This window comes from Danaus plexippus (genome assembly GCF_018135715.1).
Source record: "Danaus plexippus chromosome 16 unlocalized genomic scaffold, MEX_DaPlex mxdp_31, whole genome shotgun sequence".
NCBI classification, from domain to species: domain Eukaryota; kingdom Metazoa; phylum Arthropoda; class Insecta; order Lepidoptera; family Nymphalidae; genus Danaus; species Danaus plexippus.
This window is the reverse complement of record NW_026869852.1, coordinates 1,446,130-1,472,209: the sequence shown is the minus strand read 5'-3', so window position 1 is coordinate 1,472,209 and position 26,080 is coordinate 1,446,130. Positions and strand designations below refer to the sequence as shown.

Sequence of the window (26,080 nt, the reverse complement as noted above, 5' to 3'; positions counted from 1 at the left end):
CCAGGGTTTTTATCAAGAAAAAGGAACTCGTGTAGTGGAGACGATTTTCTAGTTTTAGTTAGATTGATCATATACACATATAGAATTGTTCACATTTTTAAAATAAGTGAAAAAAATAAAAAAATATTATTTTAAATTCGTTAGTAAAATGAAAATTTCATTTTGTTTGACATCTAGCGACGTTGTCGTAAGTTGGGGATATTTTAGGAATTAATGTATTATACGCGTCTGACAAAGTGATGGGTGTTTTTCTAGTTTATTTGGAATAATTTAATGCATTTATATATATTTTTTATTAGCTTTGTGTCTTTCTTCTTCATACAAATTTCGACTGTGTCAAATTTAACGCTCGTCCATTCCCGCCGCGCCGCTCTCTTGAAAAGGGATACAAAGTTTAATTTATTAATTATTATTATAACGTCATATTAGTGTTTCTGATGCTTAATCCATATCACAACCAATAATTTTTATGTGCTTCAAACGTGAATTCCTTTGTGTTATATAAGGATTGGTTTTTTATCTACAATAAATTGCTATCCATTGAAACTTCTTTAAAGGAAAAAATAAATCGAAAAGCGTTTAATGTTAATCTTGTAAGAGTAGGCAATCACCGGGTTTTTTCAACAAACCGACTCAGTTTCTGACGCTTTTGTTAGCAAAAAAATCATTTTTCCTCCGCGAAATAACCTTTTGCGATCGGAAAGAAAACTTCCGTCGGCTAAGAAATTTATGATATCGTAAAAAAATAAGAAAATAAATAGTTCATTTGGAGGGAGCTTGAAGGACCATGATATTTTCTTCATAACTTTTCTTATTTCATAAATACCTATTGAACCATTCCGATCGTTCGTCAGCACATAAACTGTGACGGATAAGAAAAATATTAACAAAAAATACTGCCTAAGAAATGAATCGCGTGCCTAAATTGCTATGAATAATAAAAAGAAAATTGAGACGTCGCCTTTATTTTGAACATTGGTACACAAGCGAACGGTTTACTTGCTGATAGTTTGTTATGGAAATTTGTCGATAAATACCGTGAGTGTAGCTCCAGGTGTGATATCTCTAGGCTATTAGGATTTAGGAGGCACCGGTAGGAACAATAGGATTAGAGTAAAGGAAAAGAGGGTTTAGAGCTTCCGGTATTTCAGTCATTTGGGGGCTGGAATCACGCCAATCTTTTTCTAGCTAGTACCACTATATAAATCAGCCAAATTAGGAGCTCCTGTACTATAACTACGTTTTACAATCACACCAAAAAATCAACATAGAGTTTAATATTAACCGATAATAGTTTTAAAAATATATAAAAATATTTAAGAACTTTTCTAACAACCAGCAATTTTACTCTTTGACTTCACGACGAACGATTTTCTAAGAGAGATAAACATTTCAAATATCTCGTTTATAAATTGTGCAAAAACTTTAACAATGGCTCTTGTTCAATAGCAATTAGAGGAGCTGGCGGCATCGCCCCGAGTGCAGATACAATATTGAATGAGACATTCGAATACAGCCTTAACTATATTTATTAGAACTATCTCATCTGTTGCTATAAATAAAAAGTAACTCAAGATTTTGTGTAACTACAAAGTTCGTCGATTATTCATTCTAGTAATATTATAAATGCTAAAGTTTGTGGGGATGTACATATGTGTGAACATTGGTATTTATCTCCTCTTCCACAAATAAAGTTCCAAACGGATTTTGACGAAACTTTACAGTGATGTTTGGATGCCAAAATAGGACAGAGGCTATTATTTATTTCTACGATCCCTTAGGTTCCCGTAGGATCACATAATAAAAGCCGTATGTAGTATAAAGTCACGTGACACGGACTATAAATGTCGCTAACGGTAGGTTAACATAATTTCCAACATTTCAACACACTTTATATATTTCTCTTGAGCTTATTGCGAAGTCCACGACGACAAAGTCACAGTCAAAAACTAGTACAACATAAAAACATATTTGAAATGTTAACAGCTTACGAGATGTTATTCTATATTATCTTCAAACGTGCGAACTTTTTAGTAAGTTTGTTCTACCCTCCAAATAGTATAGAGAACATGAGAGGTTATTTACCATCTTAAAATAATGTCATGGGTTACAAAAGATATTATATGGCAATAGATAGCGTTACAAGACAGGATTGACGGAAAAATGTAATAGTCTTGACGATATTGGGCCAATAATACTATCTGGAATGTCTGAAACTTGCTTTTGGAATTTTATATATACTGAATATTCGAAATTAATAGTGTCGTAATAAAAACCCTCATGATTATAGATTTTTAGCGAAAATCATTAAGATTTATTTATTTTTATTTTTTTGAAAAAAAAAACAAAAATGCTAAATACATCTTTAACGAACATAAAATTCCCGATTAAATTTCTTATATGTGTTATTTAAATCAGATATATGGTTTTCTTATAATAAAAAGATTTTCGACTCATTGTAAAAATTGTTATATATTTCGTGCTTTAGTAATAATAATGGATAATAAGACTTACCAGTCCGTACTATTAGTACAGGACACGTCATATCTGACTAAGTACGGTGAAGCTTGTGGACAATTAGCAGTAATCTGGTCACAGCAGTTCTGTGAGATTTATTTACCTCTGTATGCGTTGTAAGCGATCCACGTGATACATAGCTACACGGAGCAATGAGCCAATGAATTTGAACTCAGCAATGTGTTCGATTTGAATAAATAATATTATATGTAATAATAATTTGAGCCTAAAAATATTATTAAAGTACGTAAAATGTGATTATTAGATTTTTTATATTATTTAAGTTTTATTAAAAAATATGATTTATGAACGCATCTTTCTAACTATCACAGGTAAGGTTTTATAAAACATGAAATGGGGATACGATAAATCATATTCAGTTAACAAAAAAGACAACAGTAGTAATAGTGTGTACAAATGTTAATCATGTTCTAACCAACAATATAATAACAATATTTAACAATAATATTAGTTTTATTGAATATGAATAGGGGAAGAGATTTTTTTCTTTATAATTTGAAATGAAAAGTACAAAAGCACACACTGACACATCCGAATACGCGCACACACGTACACGCATCTAAGAAATTCTTGTTAAGGTCTGATAAAACATACATATTTCCTATGGATCCGTATTTTGATCCCCGATATCCATTTATTAAGTCCAATCATTGGACACCGCTCGGGATATCAAACTGTTCAGGCGATTATGAACACAAATCATAAGCGGAAGCGTTTTTTGTCGCATACTTATAGCATTTTTTACAACAATGATACTCTTTATTATACAGAAATAATATCCTGCACCGCTATATTAACGAAACCTTCGAGTAGAAATATTACTTCGCTTATATAGAAAGTAGTAACTTGGACCACATGCCAAATATTCTCGTTAAATATTTCTTCATAAAATATTAAAGATCCTATCTTTCTCGCTCGAAATAATCTTCGGCTGGCAATCATATGGGAAATAAGAAAAGTTGCGGATAATTTTAAAGTATTTGCCATACTCGATATTGATAATATAACTAATTTCATAATTGGTAATAATATCAACATACAAACCTAAGAAAGTATAACATTTAAAGCCATCAATTTACTTAAAAAAAAGGTTAACCAAAACTTCACTGTAAAATTTAAACGTTACCTCTAGAGTTGTAATGCTTTTAACAATTGAATTTAACGCTAGAATAATTATAACAACAAATAATTTATTAAATTTCATCACATAGTTAGTTTTTTCTTTCCAAATCAATAAGCTATAAGACAAATAAGACAGAAACATAACCCAGTTCGATTCATTACTACAGCGATTCCATAAAACAACGTTCAGTCAAGCATTAAGGTCGGAATAACCCTTCAAAGAAGCAAAATATATCTTTGAACGTTGATAAGACCTTCATAATTACAACTTCTTAGAAGAGAGCTTATTTCGTCCAATTTTAAATTATAATGAGTGTTGTCCAACACGATTGCCTCTAAATATTTAGTACGATATTTAAAGAAAATTTACGGAAATTCTGTTTTAAAATATTAAATGATAAATTCAAATTTATGCTTTAATATTTATTAATATATGCATATACTAATAGACACATTAATTTCAGAAAAATTTAAATGTTTATTTATTTCTTAATAAAACTAAAAACTAGAGTAATGGACATAAATCGTCACTAGGAAACAAGTCAATGTGTTTTTAAATCGTGAATTTCATTTTCGGAACCAAATCAACTAATGGCTTTTTCATTACAACTGCTTACCATATTGTATATAAAAAAAAATCATATATGAGCGGGCATAACCACGCACATTAGTATTAAAAGCAATGTAATTTAAAATACATACTTATGGATAAAGTGAAATCTAGAATACGTTTTTCACTATTAATTAAGAAAATATGGGTTAATGGCATTCGAATAATGTTTGATTATATGTAGGTCAGCTTTAAAAAATGAGCAGTGTACTAAATTCTCTCCGTCTGTATTTCACTTGAATAATCCTTTTCATATTTTGTTCTCGTAAAATAAACACAAAGTATTATATTAAATTAAACGTAATGAAACGAAAAAAGGTTTATGTCAATATTTTTGCAACTTTATAAATCGGGAATAGTTATGAAAAAAAAGTTCTTTTGAAATTCATGCCCTTGAGACTAGATGGTTATATGCAATCACATAATAAGTATGTCAAGTTCATTATTATTATTATTAAAGCATTATTTAATTATTTAAGCACCAAAATAAATCAAGAACAAATTTGTATTCATTTAAATATACATTTATTATTAAATGTTATCCTAGATTCCTGTCTACAAGAATGCCAGCAGTCGTTTAAAATGTGGGTCTATTTAGAGTGCGAGTGAGCAAGTTACAGTTTTTAAATTTGAAATAGCACCTTTCAAAAGATATTCCGCAAACTTGGCCTTATTGCTATTGATCTATCAATAACAGTTCTTAAAATATTATTTTAATATTTATAATTCATTTAATTATGTTTTTACATTAAATTAAAGTTAATACATACTTAAATTTAAAGAAATAAGAAAATATAAAAATTTAAACCAGGTTCGAACCACATCTCTCAAGATATCGCGTTTCAGTTGCTGTACATATAAAATTATTTTTTCTTTTATGTATATATTTTTTTTTATTTGTTAATTTTGTTCATAATTTTATATTTTACGTAATCACTAATTCAACTTCGTTAATGTTAACCGTTATGAAAAGTTCTTTGAGGTTAAAGTGGTACAAATGCATGTTACTTTATGGGAATACGTGTTTTTTAATAAAAATGATGATTGATTTTATTAAAGAAGACTCCAGAAATCAAGGAGGAACTAATATTGATATGGTTGTAATTTTTTTTAGCAAGTGTAGTTTTGAAGTAGAGATGAAAGGGACTAAATTACTACGTTGGAGTTTACTAGATGAAGGATTATGTTATGAAAGACATTCATTAACTTTCTTTTCTTATGGTTAATTTGACAGTTTAAATATGATAAAGCGTTAGAAATGATATATATGCTTTTGAAGCATCATTAATTTTCCATTACAAAATATAAGACGTCACATATTTTTTCAATAATAGTTTTTCTTCACACATTTCAAACTTCTTCCAAATTCAATATCGTTCTCCAAATGTAAAATTAAAAATTTGTTACACACGGTTTTTTTAAGTATTATTACCTCGGTTAGTAACGTTTTTTACAGCGTACAAGCAGATTAACTAAGTATGTAATAAGTATACGAGGACTTACGTTAAGTGCTGTTTACAACCTGAAATAATGGTCTCAGGAGATTAATTGTCATTTCTCTTAATCACTTGTAGGCACTTTTTTCAGTGTTGCATTAGAGGTTCCAGTCATAAACAGTTTATTTAGAAACTTTATTGGAGCAGATGGAAACATGAGCACAAAACATTAGATAACCCTTTTTGGAATATTAGTTATTTTACTAGCAGTCCATTTTAAGTTTTTAAGAAATAAAAAATTGGTACTTTGCAAAATTACGAAAGCTAGTGTCGAATAAATTCCTATAACCAGTGAGGGACAGAAATAACGTTATTGTAGTCGTAGGTGGCCAGGCACATTTAAGCTCGAAATTTGAAACACATTTTTTTCTTTAAAATATTGTTTTTTTTAAATTGAATGGTACAAAAGATTCTACTAGAAATTCTTTGGAATGAAAAGAAAAATAAAAACAATTCATTACCCATTTACAACTCAAGTAAAAAGACTCTGTTCAAAAAATATTAATATGCATAGATATCAAGCTAACATAACCTTCATTAGCTCGGAAATTTATCATATAAATATGAATATCAATCGATAAATTGACAAAAAAAAAATCGAATGGTAAAATATATAAAACTAGGAAATTTTTTAATTGCAAAGTTTATTTTGTATTACATTTAACACAACCGAAGTTTTGAAAATAAGCGAGAGTTTTATAGCAGTTGCTTGAATATATCAAAGCTTTAAAATCGACTTCCCGCTTTATATTTAACTTGTACGCGTCAAAGGAACTACATCGAAAGCACGGTCGGCACTTGTTAAGCTCACTTCGTTTTCGACTAAAACGCGAGATACGAAGTAAAAATAAAAGTTATCGCTGCATCGCTTAAAAACTTTTGTAATACATTAGTAGCACGAATATCGAAGAGTCATTTCCTTTAAAATTTTCAAGGATTTCGACAGAATCATTAAAACCCCTAAAGGATTACATTAATTTGGTAGTCTAGCAAAAATACTAATTTTGATATAATAACTAAAATATTATTCTCCAGTACTGGCTAGCGGATATAATGCCTTTACTTAATTACCGGAATTAACAGATAATACGGTGATTTATGTTAAAATGAAATACGTAGACAGAAAAAAAATATATAGGCAGATTAAAAAAAAAATCAAAGTTTAATAAAAACTGCAAACTGAATCATTTTTGCAATCGTATATTTACTTTTAAAGTAAGATTAGAAGTCATTACGTTTAAACCCAAACTTGGCCCATCAATACGTATTGAGGTCGATTCGGCTCCTCATTATGAACATCGCTTTGTATTAGCTGCATGAATCAAAACTGACTTCCTAATGACAATAGTTTGAGAACGTTCTAACGATGGCAAAGTTTTTATGAAACGGGGTTTATCTCAGATAAGAATTTTCTTTTTAAACATTATATTATATGTTTCCGTTTCATAAGGAAATAAATAAATATTTATATGTATTCGTAACACCGAAAGAAACATATAAAACAAGAGCCTTTTCTTTTTGTTTCATATTTCATTTATATTTCTTATTCATATCGGACTAAACCAGAGAAAAAAAATAATTATGTCAACATTTTTTCTGTATGGAAATTTCTAAATAAACACAAAAGATATCCAATTTATCATTTGACTACATACATTGAAGTTAATGAAATTTTGTATTTGAAAAGACACATTCGAAACTAGCGTATTTCGGTTTCAACAAAATTCTATTTTAGCTTATTTTATCCAACATTTATACATCTGAAATATCAAGCTCGCAGACGGCACAATAAATTCTATAACGCCAGAAATATATAAGAGGTTTTCGCGATGTTCACATTTCAGGAATTCACACCATTTCTAAAACGAAATCTCCATTGAAATCAACAAAACACCCAATCCAGAAATAAACATTATTTAAAATAATAAATTACCAACAAATATTTTTAAGTTACACCAAATGACAAATCCCTAATCTATAATGAAACACTAGGTACGAAGTCACAGATTACGTAAAAAAGACTTTTTTCCACAGTTCGTTATCAACGTCTTTGAGTTAGTCTGCAATCGGTTCGTAATTTGCGGTTAGGCTGTAATTGCACGAGCTTAGCCAATTTGTTAAGACTAGCCATTTAATTAACCAAACACTTTGATTTATGTTAACGTATAGTATATTAGAGATATCTTTATATTAATCTTGACTTTATGTAATACACATAAATCTATGTGCATGATAGCTCCACCAATAACATAATACCTTTCCAATATGGATTTTCTGCTAAGTGAAATATCCGAATCTAATATTTGTAATACAATATACTTACAAATTGTGGAAGTCGAAATAATTAATTATTTCTAACTTATATTACTTCAATTTAATTTCCTCCGCAATGCGTATTATCAACATTTCCACATTTTCATAAAGACAACCTAATTTTATAACGAAAAACAGAATACAAAGCAAAACAAGTTCCTATAATATTTCTGCTCAGAAGGCGAAAAATTCTTAAAGAAACTTATAAAACTCGCAGAAGAATTGTAGATCTTCGGGCTTCTTTTCTATTACTGTACCATTTCCTGGAAGTAAAATTTCCAGAAAGAGCGATAGGGCGTTTCAGTCTTTAAATGTGATATCACATTTTATAAGAGTTATATTTATTGTAATATTACTTAAATATATTAAAATAGGTACATAAAATAAATTAAATTACTTCCATTTTATCTGAATGTATTTTTCCCTAAACGAGATTAAGATTGCTGAGTACTGTATTATCAGTAAATCTTAATTAAAAGGGCCATATTTTAAATACCTGTTTGAGACAAGCATCGTGATGTAGGTTGGAGGATTTCATATAATATATTTGATAAAATTATATCAATTCGACTTATCATTTTCATATGTTAATCATAGTAACTTAAAATCTAGTTGAAATAAAATTAATATAAACTTGATATGTACCACAGCTGTATACAAGTTGTATCAAATAACAATACAAAATAACAAACATTGTAATATTGTGGTGAATATATTAAAATCTATTACATATTAAATCATACCATTAACATCGCAATTATTCATACACTTTATGATAATCAAAGACGTCGCTGTAACATTCAGCCGATGTACTGAACGCGCTCCGTTAGTAACGACTTAGCTACAATCGAGTAATTTGCGGCGAACGGTAATTACATAAACGCTTCGGTGATTCACAAATACTGCTTCAAATGATTTATTCGTCTAACTTTACTCTCGTATGTAAATCTGAGTTTGTTTGGTGTTATTTTAATGCAATTCGGTTGCAATTCAAAGCGTTTGTATCTTTAACTGATTAAATGTTGAGTTCATTACTGCAGTTGTTTAAGTTTCGACAACGCTTGTTTAACTTTATATGGTTTTACAAGCTATTATTTATTCTGGAATGCCCAGTTGTTTGTTTAAGTCAAATCTTGTAAAAAGATTTAGAAACATTACAATTCATACCGATGAAAATAGTGTTTGGATAATCTACAAGAAAATGGGTTTCTGAGCTCTCTTAAATCCATCTTAAAAATTACGCAACAATTTATACCTTAATTTTATCATAAAAGAAATACTCAGGCGTGAAAAAAAATGACAAAGTAAATGCGTGTAATTCACGTCCCTCATCTAGCTTACCCTACTGTAAGAATGGCGCACCCTAATATCTCTCAGGTCAATTCAAGTGATACCTTAAAACACGTATTCAATATTGACGGCCGATATAAGAATACATGATTCACTGGCTGCTTACGTCGAATTATAACTCTGAATTTAAATTCACTTAATCACCTTTAATATTATTATAAAAACAAAAAAGGTTAATCGAAAGAAAATTTATTACTGTGCATTAATATTTGATGTTACAATTTTTTTGTTTATGAAATTAATAATAAAACTAATAAAATTATTTGTAAATATTCTCATAATACATTTTCATAAAATACGATTAATTTCACCTAAAAATTTCAGCCTTCACAAACAGTTATTCTTTTTCTATTTTCTAAAATTATGATTACAAAGGTAAACAAGGTCCTGAATATGTTAATCTGAAATGAGTTCAAACATTAAAAAATCCTATCAAAACAGAGCAGCGAATTGAAGCTGATTATTAATATATGGATACCAGTACAAAATAATTTTAGGGATTATTAAAATTCAATATATTCATAACATTTTTGTATAATCGTTCTACTGTTAGACATATATCGTCTATAAATATACAAGATTTAAAAACACCAACAGTGAACTATAAGATAAAATAATAAAATAAACAAAATCAAATACTCGTTTAAAAATTATAATCCTAATTAATTTCTTTATCACAGTCGGGTAAAAGCTAACACAAAATACTGCCAGAGGTTGTTCGATTACTTTGTTTCGCATTAATCTTGTCGATAAGGAGATCGTGTTCCCTTAATGTAAGTTCGGAAAGAGTATTTAAGGGACTCCACGCACTCTGAATTGATAATAAGTTTTGAGCCAGTCATGGAAAAAAAATTCCCCTGTCAAAAGAATGCCATGCTAAAAGGACACGTACCCACATCTTCAAATAAGAACTTGTTAAACAAAGGTTGTTAAACGCGCCTACATGTTTTATAATTTTATTCAACAAATGCTATTCAAAAACAACACAAATATATAGGGTCTATGTTAGTTTTTTATATTAATACATGAGAAGGTCTAAATTATTAAAGTTTTGTTGAAAAATTCCTGCAAAAATACATTAAAATAAATCTAGGCCAATACACGTTTTCATTTCAATGGTGTTGTCGTTTTGATGTCATCAACAGAACTTTCGTGTTACACAATGTGTTACATTTCGAACCTCACATCCCTTATGATAAATCTTTTAACCTTCAGGATTTAAGCTCACAATACAAGAGTTCGTGTTCTCGGAGGGACCCTAAAGTCGTAATGTCAGAAACATAAACATGTTATACCCCTGTGTTTTATACCTAATTTACCAGGTATCTTGACATTCGTTAACCTAATTCGTCGGAAAAAAAAGAAAGATTGGCCCTGTCTGGAAAAATAATTATAAAAAGGGATTTACCCTTTATGTATAAAAAATGCGTGAATAATTTTATTATTATATTAAAGTATTTATATGTAGTGATCAGTTTGCTAAAATTTATATTCTTATTAATTAACTTGTGACTGAAATAGCTGTTATAAAACTAGTGCTTACATATGGGGTTTTCCAATAGGGACGCTTGAACTTTGACAGCTGATTGCGGCCATGTTGTTTGAGTGACAGCTGTCAAATGCAGTGTGTTATATTCATTCCGTCCTCCCAAACCACCATGGCAGGTTACAGTGTGGAGCAGCACGTGCAAATCATAAAATTGTTTTATGAAAATGGGTCTTCAGTTCGAGCAACGTTCCGCGCACTTCGCCCGTTTTACGGTCACGATGATCGTCCTGCCGAGTCGACTATCCGTCGATTGGTGGACAAATTCGAGTCAACTGGGTCAGTTAACAATCAGCCGGTTCCCGTGCGTCAACGTAACGCGAGATCTGCCGAGAATATCGCCGCTGTGCGCGACAGTGTCCTCGAAAACCCGCGGCAGACAATTCCGCGTCGCGCACAGGAACTCGGCCTTTCGCAGACGACAACTTGGCGAATTTTGCGTTGTGACTTGAGCCTGCACCCGTACAAGATCCAGCTGACCCAAGAGCTCAAGGTTAATGACCATAGACAGCGCCGTGTGTTCGCTGACTGGGCATTAGAGCAGTTGGAAGTTGACGCCGATTTTGGCAAAAAAATCTTCTTCAGCGACGAGGCGCATTTTTGGATGAATGGCTATGTCAACAAGCAAAATTGCCGTATTTGGGACGAGACCAATCCACACGAGGTTCACCAAGTGGCAATGCACCCGCAGAAAGTGACTGTTTGGTGCGGATTTTGGGCCGGAGGCGTGATTGGTCCGTATTTTTTCGAAAACGATAATGGTGTGGCCGTCACCGTCAATGGTGAGCGATACCGGTCGATGATAACCAACTTCTTTTGGCCTGAAATCGAGAATATGGATCTGGACAACATGTGGTTTCAACAGGACGGCGCTACGTGCCACACAGCACACGCTACGATGGAAGTTCTGCACGAGCAATTTCTGGACATGGTCATCTCGCGCGGAGGCGACGTGAACTGGCCACCGAGATCGTGCGATTTGACCCCGCTGGACTTTTTCTTGTGGGGTTTTCTTAAGTCGCAGGTCTATGCCAACAAGCCGCAAACCACCGATGCCCTCAAAGTCAACATACGCCACGCCATCGATCAAATACAGCCCGATTTGTGCGCCAGAGTCATCGAAAATTGGACCTTTCGTGTGCGCGCCACCAACCGAAGCCGTGGCGGTCATTTGAATGATGTCATATTCCATACATAATGGGGTCGATAGTCCTTCCAAATAAAAAAAAAAATTCGCAAATATCTTTCCTACATGTATTTTTTTTTGCATTTTAAAGATCAAGCGCCCTTAATGGAAAACCCTATATTTCTACTAAATCGGTTGATGTAACCTCTATAATTAACAGATAAATGACTTATCATAAATTGCTAACATTGAGGAAGTGGGAAACAAATATAATTATCTTATAATAGTAGACTTATTTATAGTAATACGTACTATATTTTCTTTAGCCACACGTCATTTTTTCAACCATGTTTACACATAGTCCGAGGTTCATTGAAATGTCGCCATCTGGGACTAGTTTAAAATAAAATCGCTGCATACACTGTTCAGTCTCGCTCAGTTTTTAAACTATATTTTTTTGCGAACGACCGCTGAGTCAAAATTGAATTTAACACAAATCAAATTATGGCGTAGAAAATAATTTATTTGGTAAAAGTCTACTTTGTTCTAGTTTCATCACGTATCACTTCACTAGAATATTTAATAAAAACTTTATCCATTTACTTTTCTGTTTTATTTTCTATCACAAATACTGAGTTTTTTATGAAGCATTCACAACGAATCACAGGAGTCGTGATGACGTGAGACGTTTAAATTTATGAGTTCACCAACTTACTATTTGGACATAGACGAATGTACTCGGTGGCACTAATGATTATTTATTGATACAAAATCTATAAAGCCTGGAAGGGAAAGTCGAGTCAATATTTTTCAAATACGTCTTGACATACTTTTCCTGACAGATAACACTTTTACCCACAATTCTTTTTGTAACAGAGCATGATAATGATAGATATTTCCATTGCGATCATAATAGATGATGATTTATTTAAAGTGATAATTATTATGTGTTTCAAAGTAACAAAATTAGAATATCTACTTATAGTGAAAAACAACAAATAGAAGTAATATATTGATACCTAAAGGCAATCTCCTCGAATATAAAAATAAATCAAAACATTATTGTTTCTACTTTAGAGTACTGAGTATCGCGTTACTCAATGAGAGTTCGATTTACGCAACACACTTTTATATATAATACTGTGAGACACGATTCCTTTTAAACGAAATTAGAGCGACAATCGATAGATCACCTCCTCGCCCTCATCCCTCTTCTTAGGTACCCATTAACTTAACCAAGTTACGATAAGGCGCAACGTTTTATGGAGTATCTTTCCCCAGTTACTCGTATGTGATTACCTATATAAGTATTGGAAATATGTGAGGATAAAATCACTATTGAAATACCTAAGCTTTTTGTAAAGGTGCTCCCAACTCATATTTGGATCACTTTTGCGGTAAATGTAATTCCATTTTAGGTCGCCTTAATACTTTTACGACATTTATCTTATTCCATCTTTGCATGTTCGAAAATATTTTTATATTTTCGTAGTTTTACGAAATATATTTTTTTTATTTTATTAAACCTCAACCATATTAGATGTCACATTAGTTTATTTTTGTACTTATTTATTTATTTATGATACATTTTTAGGGCGGGGTTATAGTGTTGTTTTACATGGATTAATATTTTAGGTAACAGCCTACTTAACTTCCCACTGATGAATATGTACTGAACGTCAATTTTAATGGTGCAATCAAATAGTTGAGGGCTTATCTTAAAATTTATACTGTTTTAGTACTTTAATAGGTACTTTCTCATGAAGAAAGATCACATAAATAAAGTACCGCCGGTATAAATGAAATTTTACACTAAAATCACTCAATCTTATAGATTAGTTCAATATTCGTTAAAACACCATGTTTGTTAGGAAAAGAGTTTATATTTTAGTTCAGGTGCCTAATTACACCAGCCTGTTAAAGGAAATTTTTGCCGTACCTCAGACTAGTGTGTATACTACTCAGGGACAACTGCGGTTACATTGGAAAGGCTTCAATCTTTCACAAGAGTATCTAGTAAAAAATAGTAAAAGATATCTTCCTGAGAGAGATCAATTTTCCTTTTTCGTCATAAGTTGTTGTTCGGAGACAACGCAACATTCAATCATAGTTTAAATAATTCACATATAAGCAAATAAATATTTCAAGGTAGACAAAAACACCTGCCTTGCTTTCAACCAAGCACAATTTTCTTTCATTTTACTCCACACAAAGCGGTATGGGCGTGCCACTCTTAAAAGCAAATGAGATCTAAAAAAAATATATCTTTAAAACAAGTTATAGTCTTAACATTCACTTCAGATCACTAGTAGTCAATGAGACATACTTAACTTCAACTATTGTACCTAATGATCTGTAAATCATCTTCATTACGAAGGGATTTGTTGAAAATGAACTTGTAATAACATTAATCTTAAAGTTTTTTTATATCTATATATAGACAATCCACATCTATAAAATATTTGTATTATTTAACAATAACATACAATGTTAGCAATATATGTTATTATGTCAACAACCTCCTCAATTGGTCCTAAGTCCTTCTTCTAAAATAATATTATTAGGAAAACAAGAAATAAAAACATTATAAGCATATTTTTTTTATAGACTCTAAGAAAATTTGTTTTTATAAACAATTTACTGTATTTATTCATATCAATTATTTCCTTAACTTCCTCGAGAATATAAAACAGTCATCCTCGAAATATAACAATTTATATTGAAAATTTCTTGTTTTCTCAATTTTATATAAATTAATTCAATCTGTGAATTGACTTAGTTTTGCTAACTATAAAGAACTATTTAAGTCGACCGATCTGGTTAAGTAGCCACTTGATACATCCTGTATTTAAACACGAAACAAAACAAATTAAGTGGCTCAAATAGTTAATAACATACAACAGTAACGACCCAGGATAAACATACATAAAGCCTTTGTGTCAAAGAATCGCTTAAATACACCACGTCACAAACTAGAATTTGGAAATTTTGCTTTGATGTTAAAAACACTTATGCAAACAACTGTTTGTTGTAAAATTTTATATATTATACTGTTTTAAACCCAATTTTAATATAACGTTAGTTCCCACTATTAATTTTGTTGATTATTCATTAATTTGCCACAATATATAAGGAAGGATTTTTATTTTGATGTAACCTAAATAATGGTGGCTTAATATCCAAATCGAGGAGTGCTACAAAGAGGTTTAATACATTGATAATTTTTGTAATAATATAAGCTGTAAAACACTGGGCTAGGTAACTTGAACAAGTTGAGTGCCAAAGTATAAAATAAGACTCCTAACCTTGTTAATTAAGTATGTTTCTTTGGGTCATCGTTGCCAAAAGTAAGCCAAAGAGGTCACTTGGCAGCCAAATAAGCCAGATGTGCATGACTATTTCTTTTTTGCGGATTGCTATTATGCATATCTCAAAATTACGTTTACATTCTGCCCTATTTTATTACCTCTGAAATTAAGGGTTGAAAGCAAACATGAAAAAGGATCAAAAACTCAAACTCATATTACTCACATAAAAGTTCACGGTTTGCGTAACGTATAAATAAAAGATTGTTAAAATTTCCAAACTACAAAGCGGACATCGTAGCTTCAGGCAATTTCTGGTGAAATGTAACACAAAACAAACTTTACTACGTTATTATTACCATAATGCAATTGTTTGCACAACGTTTTCAGTAACGTACTTACCAGCCAAATTGCACCGCTCTAAATCAAAAATGCTTAGTATTCAAGGCATAAATTAGAGGTTTTTAGATGAAAACACAAATGGGTCATTAGCCGGTGCATTTGTGATCCATCCATCCATCGTCCAAGCGATTAAAGCTTTGATCAGTCGCCCGTGAACATTTCAAAATGGAACGGAGGAAAGAGTGCGACTCTTATTTTCATAGTGAGGCCTAGTTTACTTTGGCACCGTAAAAGTTTGCATAGCTGCCCTAATTTCGTGTTTTTATGGATATTACAGAGCATTATTTACTGTCGTTTATTCGTTTTCTTATTGAAATCTTAAATCTTTAGGATTTCAAAATGAAATAATATATAATTTTGTAAAAAAGTCTGCATTACTCAAACCTTCCACGGTAAAGATTCCATATTATACCTAATCCTAAAATATTATTAAAATAAAGTTTTAGAAATATTTCAAATAGAAGTTGTACATTTTCAGCAAAAACTACGTAAAAGGGAATCGCTATAGAGTGTTAAGTAATTGTCCATTTCCAAGTCGGCGAACGCAATTATCTTTAAACGATAAAGTTCTGATTTAGGTCTCAGCACGCAATCCGAAAATCAAGTAATTTCATAAAATATATCTTGATTTAAATTTATTCTTACTTCATATAAGTCTAATGGGTTAAGTCTTTTATGTTTCTCGTCAGAAGAATAAAACTAAACTTACTCTGAGCAGAAAAGTGTAAAAAAAAATTCTACACCATTTTATTCCATAACAAAATGAGAAGATGCTAATGTTAATTAATTATATGTAAAAATTAAAAATATCACTTAAAGAATTAATAAAAGATTTTGTGAAATAGAGAAAAAAAAATTCTCGTTGATACTGATAAGGACCAGTTCTTTATTATTGTTGTTAGATTCTGTGTCATCGAATAAATGACACTATTGGCGCCATCTTGATTGATTTTCTACTTATCATACATTTTATATATTATATTTATTCATTTATACATTGTATACTTATTAAAAATTAAACCATTTTGCGTTTAGGAATATTGATTAAATGGTAATAAATGGAGAATGAAAATGAAGTTGATCCGCTTTATAGGTGCTACAGTATATTGTGATCAATTAAATTGAGCTTCTAGAGCTAAGAGTCGTAAATCGCTGTTAGGTAGAAATTACTTAAAAGATCGGCCTAAATTTCATAGTTGTAGTGAGAGTGCGGAATGCTGTAAGTCATCCTTCCACCCCAATGTCACTTCTAACACCATTTTTTCTATATCCTTTCTGAGCCCTTAAATTTGTTAATACCGTTTGTAATTTAGAAAAGCGTTACAACACTTCTAGTTGGTTCGTCAATAAACATTACATTTATCAAAATGCAATCCTCTTTTAAACTTTATTAAATTATATTTTTGATTACAAAACAGATCATTTCTGCTATATCATTTGATTAAATTTTAGTGACAGTGAAATTTCACAAATATACTTCTTTTAATAGTCCCAAACACTAACAAAAATAAAGCTATGACATAAACAAAAGGTTGTTTTTAGCTCAGGGCTTCAGAACCTGCAGTTTGATTTCTTGCTGACCTATATAACTGGCTACCAATTAAAACTGTACCATTGTTAATTCCATTGTTTCACAGTCATTGTGCAAGATATCAAAATACGTTCTAATATTTTTCTATTTTTTTGATATCGTCAAAATTCTCACAATTTTTTTCTATATCCATGACCCATAGTTTTGATGTTATCAAATAAAAAAACAGCTTCCTTTTTAAATTCAAAAATTTTGATCACGATTCTCTACGAATTTTGTTCATCTTAATATTGATTTTACTGCGCATTAAAAAGAATAAGGTCTAAAAATTTGTAACGAAGTTACGAATGTTTTTCAATCTTGTATATTTTTGCACCCTGCCCTCATCTAATCTTGTTTGAGCTAGCAATTACGTATAAAGTGCAAAGGCAAATACACACAGATTTCGTGTTGTATAATGAATATTGTGTGCCCTGAAATTGAGGAAGAGAAAGAAAATTTTTCAAGCTTAGTTTCTGTACCCTGATAGTATATAAATTCGAGATGAACTTGGATGATATGTGCTTGGATCTCTTTAAGATTCAAATCATATAATTCATTTCGTTTTATGGGAAAGGAATTTAAAAAAATGTGCGTAATATTTTTCATCCACAGCAGACTTGATAAACATTAATTAATACAATTATAATATATTTTTTTATTCATAAAGTCTATAATCATTTTCTATGATAAAACACCTGAATCAACCCGCTTTTCGTGGAAATATATCAACAAATTATATTTATCTCGTAGTTTTAAGCCATTTTCTCGTCAATATTTAATATAATTTTCTATGTAATATCGTACAAAACTTTAAATTTTATCGTAAGCGTATGAAATGTGTGTAAACGGTTTACAAACAAATTGTGTCCTTTCTTTTTAAACATAACCGTAACAGAAATAAAACATACGATATTAAAAACTATCAAATTTTTTTATAGTCTATCGTCTGTTTTATACAGATTTAAATAAAGCGTCTTCAGACAGGACGTGATGGGAACCATTAATTCGCCGCAAGCATTGATAATAATTCAGAATTAAATATTTAGACATCATCAATTTAGTTCTCGTATTCCAATATCTTTAATTAAATAACATTGTAAACCGAAAATGATCTTAGATAAAACGTCTAGCTAATTACGGCTGAAAATTTAAATATTTGGTTAATCTTTTAATATTATGTTGATTTAAAATAAACTAAAAAATATTACAAGCGCTAGATAGGGACCTACTAGTTCACGTTCATATAACAAATGTTTAAAACATGTCAAATAAAAAAGTAATACTCTTTTTAGAAGCTCACGAAATTATCAGGTACAAAAATTTATTTTTACGACTTAAAAACAAATGGGTAAATGAAAGTCGCTTGGAATAAACAATTCGCACATCATCCTCCTTTATTTCACGCTGCGTAACCATTGAATCTATATAACTCGTGAATTCACCCACAGCCAACAATTATTTAGCCAGAAATCCATCAGTTATCGGCACCAACCTGTCAGCGGACAGAACAGAAAGATCAACAAAGTAATTATCTTGTCCATTGAAACCGAAATTCCTTTGAACCGAAGTGGTTCACCTTTTACAACTAACATCAATTCGTGGTAAAACCCGATCTATAACACTTATTAAATTATTTTAGTTTCCTTTGTCTTGTGATTGTTTATGTTTTACGCTGTTCTATTACCGATACATGGTTTAAGTATGACATATCATGTAGCACAAGCGAAAACTTTATTCGTAACTCCCATACCCTAAACTGGAATATCTAATGGGATAACCTTTCCATTTTTGCATCATTTCAGCAAAGTAAATATCGAAAGTTATCTAAATTAGTTCGCTGACCTGATTGAATGTCACACAGTATTTTCTATAAATTGCATCCCCTAATTAATTGAACTTTACGTTCTGAATGACATTACAGTTATGAATATCAGGTCCGTTTATACAGAAATGATAATTTAAATTTTGTTTCAAACTCAAGCCTGAGTGTTTACTTCTAATTGATTCACTTGCTTTTAAACATTCTTTTGCTACTTGAATATTATTTATATAAAATGTTACACTTAACAAATATGAGACGAATTTTTTTTATTATCACGTCCAAAACTAGCACGATACTTTACCATGGCATCAGTTTTCGGTGATAATGACAAAACAATTTTACTTCACATGAAATAAATTGGAAAAGCTCGAGAAATAGGTACCGCAATTGCATGGAGCACACTAGCGAAACACGCATTTAGTGCTGCGCTACATTACTTAACTGTCACAATAATTAAATTCTTACAACTCAGGTTGCGTATATATCTAGAGAATATTAAAACTAGTTTCAATTACATTTTTTGAGCATTTAAAACAATTTTCACAATAATGTTAATGATTAATTTAAATTATTTTAATTTGTTTTAGAGGAAACACTATTTAAAAGCTTTATATTAAAATGTTTGATACAGGAAATAAAAAATGAGGGAAAATATTTTTAGTATTAAATGAAGTATTAGAGCTACTGACGTTTGTAATGGAAAACTAATTTCAGACATGACAAGGAAGACTCGCTATAAAATATGTAGACTTGCCTACTATATGAGGTGACGAAGTTTTGTTTTATAAATACAATCTCAGAAATGAGATTCATTGATTATTTTTTTTGTGAATTAATTATCATTTAACTTCTAATATTATTAACACAAGATATTGATAGATCAAACTAGGACAATTCTTTACAAGTATCAAAATTTTAGGACGCCATAGCATAAAAATATGTACATAAACGTAAATGAGTTAAGTTATTTGAAAAGTTTGTCGTATATTTAGAAATTATCCAGAAATATCGAAAAAGATTAACGGCTTAAACTCCGAAGTGATTAAGTACAAGTTGAAAGGGGCCTTCAATTACGTCATCTTCCCATGAATATTTTCCCAAAAGTTCCTCGAGCTTAAAAACCTCGAATAACAAGATTATATAAAGATTTCATTAAATTATGTTAATTTACTTCATTTGCATGATATATTTATTTACTTATTATCATTTTATAGAACAATGTCACTAAAACAAACATTAAACTAATTAATAAAGTCAAAGTTTGTGTCAGCGGCTTTTGTTTATTTTAAAATTACTCATAACAATACAACTGGTTCTCAAATGGTAACCAGTTGATATTATTATGAACATTTCCAGGCAGGAAATAAAAATCTTGTATGATCAATAATGAAGCCAAACAAATAAATGAACCAAGTTAAATGATAAGTGCTATGAATAGAGAATAATAAATACTTTTCATTTATGATAATATAATAAAACATGATCTCGTTATTCCAAGCAGTTTCATTTATTGAGGAATCCCCGTGTCCCAGATTTGCTGGCTGAATAAATAAAAAGAAAATTAGTTTGAAAAGACTTGCGCTTTGCAAAATTCGTGAGTGGCATTTGACCGATATTTTTTCACCTGCCCTTAACCTATAAAATATTTAAAAACGTTACTGTGAATGCTTTGAAACTGCAGTAAAGATCGTTGATTTAAAATAATTCATTTACTTCTTTACTAAAATTAATTTTGTCTCTTGTTAGATACTGGAAAGTAAAGTATATAATAACATATTTCATTGAAAAAAAATATTTAGAAAATGTTTAAATTGTTAGTCTAAATGTTGAAATTTTAATAAAGAAAGTAGATATTGCTATAAAACATTCAATTCCCTTAAGATTCTTGAAGCCTTCACATCTAAGAAATAATTTTCTTAGCCAAACAAAATTTCTCCCGATCACAAAGAGGTATTTAAGTAAACACGGCACACAATGGAATCGTTTTTACGGAATCAAATGAAAAATACATATTTTTTTACCTCCAGTAATGATCGGCACTATTCGTTCCAGACTTAATGGCATAACGAGATTAAACTGAAACAATGTCATCCGAATAATACTGTCATTTTTATGAAAATTTATTTTTATGAACATTTATTGAAAAAAAAATTTTTTTATTAAACGGCGGATAGTTAATGGTTTTGGAGTTCAAAGTTTGCATTCTCTCTCAACTAATATGGTGGTACGCATTTGTCGTATCAATGCGCAAATAACAGTTACAGTGGCTTTAATAAAGACACTTCATAACATAGATATCACCAGTCGTTCTTACTACTTTGAACTAGTCGCGTCAATACGAGAAAATCATATCGACAACTAAGTCCTTACTTAATGTTAAAATTCATAAATGATTCTGATATCGTACTAGTTGTCAAAGTATTAGTATTAGTTTCACACTCCTTACGACTAGTGCGTTAATAATAATCGTATTTCAATCATAACTGTTAATTCGAGGTGTAAATAAAAGTTACGGTGAAATATATACCTAATGATAAGTTTTCGTGTGTTCCAGATGAAATGGCGAGTGGCCGGCGGGATGGGTATACCGTTCGCGGCTGCTGTGTTCTGTATGCTGCCACTGTTTACATCTCCCACAGGAGATATACGTTAGTACAGCAACACCTACATACAACTTTAATATATATATGAAACTTTTTTATACGTCTAGATTCTACGATTTTAAGTCTTGCTGTATTTTTAGTAAGATTTTTTTTTCGTCTTCAACTCTTGATATACTGTTGGCAGATGTAAAAGTTAATACGAAAAGATTCTTCCTTGGCACGATGTTGTGATCCCAAACGTAAATACCTTATACAAAGCAGAGGTTGACCGAGATAAAATACGCGAGCAGGCTAAATTTTTATCAGCCAGTTCAGACTTCTATTCCGAATACGTAAATTAATCTAAAATAATTCTGAGATCTAAGATTTTCGCGAGTATTCATTTAAATGAAACTAGTGTTATTCGGATTTACTACGCGGATTTTATTATTTAAAAACTACATAATCCCGACATTTCGACGAGGTGTCGTCGTCTGCCCGTGATCACGGTTGCTGCAAAGTAACCGAAACGTCGGGATTATGTAGTTTTTAAATAATAAAATCCGCGTAGTAAATCCGAATACCACTAGTTTCATTAAAATAATTCTCCAATTGATTTTTTCATATAATATCCGTGTGAAGTCAACTAAAGACATTAGTCAAAGTCAAATATAAACACATACACGTTATCCTCGTATTTTAACGAATGAACTCGACAACTGTAAAATGATACTTTTAGTTCGATAGAATTGAATTTAATTGTTCAAACAGGCCATCACGGTGCTTCGCGTGCCCGTGGATGGAGAGGCACCGCCCCAGCAGACGTCACTGCCAACAACTCTGTCAGCAATATTACTGCTCAGCTCGGAGGAACAGCCTACTTGCACTGCCTGGTTGGACATTTAAGCGAGAGGGGGGTATGTAGATATTATTATTCTATAGATTAAAATTCCACGATACGGCATACGGTTTTAGATATCCCTATCTAGTCCAGGCATATCATGCTTATTAAAATATTACTTATATGAATTCCATTAAAGAAATTTTCGATATAAAATGTACGAATGTGTAACGTAAATATATTAAAAGCGGACATAAAACATAAATAACAACTGCAGATGAATAAATAAATATTTATATTATTCATTTAAATCTCATACGGATTGAAATTAATAACATAAATTTCGCAGCTATATTTTGTGTAAAATTAAAAAACTTTATGGTGCAATAATGAAATCTGAGAAAATATAATATTTTTCTTTTGCAAAACTGCAGAATAAACAGTACAAGGATAAATCGAGAGTCATTTGTGTAGCTCTACTCGACTTAACGACGCAATTTTATCTTGCAAAATTGATCTCTGGGCCGAGTATATTCTTGATAAAAGCAATTTATTGTTCGATAAATTGCAAAAAAAAAAAAACTTCGAACTGAGCTGTAAAGAGAAAAATAAATTTATTGTAAATATTATAAATTTTAGCACAGAAAAAAATATCGTTGTTATTTGCACATTGTACAAATCTCGGTCAATTTATTAACGTGAAGCTATGAAACAGTCGGATGTGGTTAAGTAGTCGCTAAATATGGCCTGTAATAAGCCGATTAAAATCTCCTTTAGAATTAACTTAGCGCATTGCAGGTTGAAAAAGCAATCGTAATATCAAAGTTGCCATAATATGCCATATCATTTTGTTTATGCTAATTCTAACTATACTTTTTTTCTCCTTTCTCCTACTAAAGTATTTTTTTTTATTTGGCAGCAAGTATCCTGGGTTAGAAAGCGCGATTGGCATATCCTGAGCTCCGGCAAGTTCACATACACAAATGATGAGAGATTCCAGGTTAGTTGAAGTAACAAAAAATGTGGTAAAACACAATAACTTTCATAAACATATGCCGTGTCTTCAATATAGAGACTAAATACTGCTGGCTTTTATATAACATGCTTGTGAAATAAATACAAAATACATTAAACTTTTTGCAAGAAGAATCGAATCATTTTTAAAAAAATATTCAAATTCATAACAATAAGTAAGATTTTCGTTAGTATTCGTTTAAATTAAACTAAAACTTTTGGATATATATACAACACATTTTTTATTATTTTAAAAATAAATACTCCCGACGTTGCTGCAAAGTAACCGATACGTCGAGAGTATGTAGTTTTATAATAATAATAACTGCGCAGTACATCCGAAAATCCTGCTTTCATATTCATATTCGCTATTGAACAACCTTTGAAACATTGATATACAACGCTGATACAGTTTACCAATATTAATTTAGAATATTATAGTTCTTCAATTATGTGGGATGTTAGATCAAAACACCGACGAATTACGCTCCTTTTGGTGGTAATCAAATTAGCTAGATAATAAAATGGCGTCCTAAATAAAAGACAAGAAAAAAATATACCAAATTTGTTTATCGTGGTTATCTTATCTTAATAAAAATATTTATACTTTATAATTCAAAAAAGTTCTACTATTAGTCCGGCGACTGGAAAATTTATTTGGATCTGATAAAGAAAAAGCAAGTTACCGTCTTGAAAAAAGTTTAATTAATAGTAAAAGTAACTTCGGTTTCTCAAAGAATTGTGTCCCTCTTGATTTCGTATCTCGTATAGCGCTAAAGATTAAACTTGAGCTTTTATAGGGATTCGAATCAAATAATAACGTACGTAACTTATAACCGTTTTTTAAATTTTAAGAGGGCTTGACTTTCACGCGTGGTTTTAATAGCATGTGTAGAAATCGTAACGTCACAGATGGTATTTGAAATTTAAAAACGTTTTGGCTTATAATTTTGGTTCATCGTTGTAATCAGTCTCTGTTTTACAAATAAATTTTGAGATAAAACTAAGACTACAAAATATTTTCGAAAAAAATCCAGGTACTTTGTAAGCCATGTTTAAATAGCAAGAGAATTCCGGAAAGAAACTCTTATTAATAGCAATGAAATATAATATGAAATGTTACGTTTATGTAGAAATAAATTATTTAATAAATTAATACTACGTTAAATAGGATCTCACTCACCGTAGTTAAAATCAACTTCCATAAGACGTCCTCAATGCACACTTATAAATTGAAGACTAGTATTTAATTAAAGTTAAAGTTGTAATCGATTTTTAAGACATATTAATAAAAAAAATTATAACAATCATAAATAAAATGTACTTACGAACACATCTGTAAACGTCAAAATCCATATAATGCTTTTGATGCTAATAGAAGCTGCTTTTCTAATTGGGTATATCATTTTCAGTAATCAGTACATGAACTAAATTTACTGGTCATATTCTAAGAGACTCCATAAAATATAATTAGTCTAGTTCCGTTAGCACAATATGGATCAAACATAGCACTTAATTGTTACAGACAGACAGACGCCATTCGCAATTAATTTTGATAAACGCCGATTAGATTTTATACCAATGGTCTGATAAGAATTGTTTCATATGTTTTATTGTAGGAATTAATTGATATATACATTGAATATTTGTGATGCAAATGGCGGACATGACGATGAGACGGTCAATCAAGAGGTCAGGACGTCGTACCTCCAATGAAAATAACTTAATGTACATAGTATTTTATTCATCGGATATATTTATGTACTGATATGTTTATAAATATATTAAATAATATCTGAAGCATAGATATGGAATCATCTTGGCTGTATTAAAACGAGGCCTTTTGAAACCATGTAGTCCATACGGTTGAAACTACGTATGAAGCCATCAACCTTCAGAAAGGTTATCATGTGTTACTTTCAATACTTCCTTCCACTTTTGATTTTTCTATACAGTTTCCTTGTAAGCCTATAAGATATATATACTTTTTTAGTTTTCATTCAAAACCAACATTTGGTCTCCATTAATAAAAAAAAAAATCTTATCCAAAATTTTATAAAAATATAATTCAACCGATATTTAAATTTAATTCCTTACACAGGAAATTATGTAAATGATTTACAAAGCAATATTTCTCTAACACAGACTTCATTAGGTGCTATGACACCGCACTAAATAAGGAACCAAGCACACTGTAATTGGTTTTAAAAAATTTAAATTGTGAGGCTTTGAGTTTAAACTTACTGTGAATAAAAATACAATAGACGTGTGAAAAGTTTAGTTGACTTTTACCAATGTTACGTTGCCGGCCCAGCGTCATAGACTACAAGCTTATACACTAACCAGCATGTGTTGATGAATGTGGATGTTTTTTAGAAAAACAATAGATATTTTATATATGAGAGTTAAAATAAACAAAACGTATATACTAAATAAAAAG

The 26,080-nt window shown here is 30.6% G+C and overlaps 1 protein-coding gene across 2 annotated transcripts in view; it reads left to right on the top strand.

The window, feature by feature from the left end:
- The window catches only part of LOC116772125 (hemicentin-2-like), a 140,825-nt gene that overhangs the window by 99,290 nt on the left and 15,455 nt on the right, over window positions 1–26,080 (top strand). The window contains exons 2-4 of one of the 2 annotated variants that reach the window (XM_061528339.1): window positions 21,758–21,851; window positions 22,557–22,702; window positions 23,546–23,626. In XM_061528339.1, the coding sequence (XP_061384323.1) occupies window positions 21,758–21,851; window positions 22,557–22,702; window positions 23,546–23,626 (321 nt within the window). Of the gene's footprint in view, window positions 1–21,515; window positions 21,852–22,556; window positions 22,703–23,545; window positions 23,627–26,080 lie in introns of those variants that run through there. The other variant, XM_061528338.1, reaches the window with a different exon arrangement.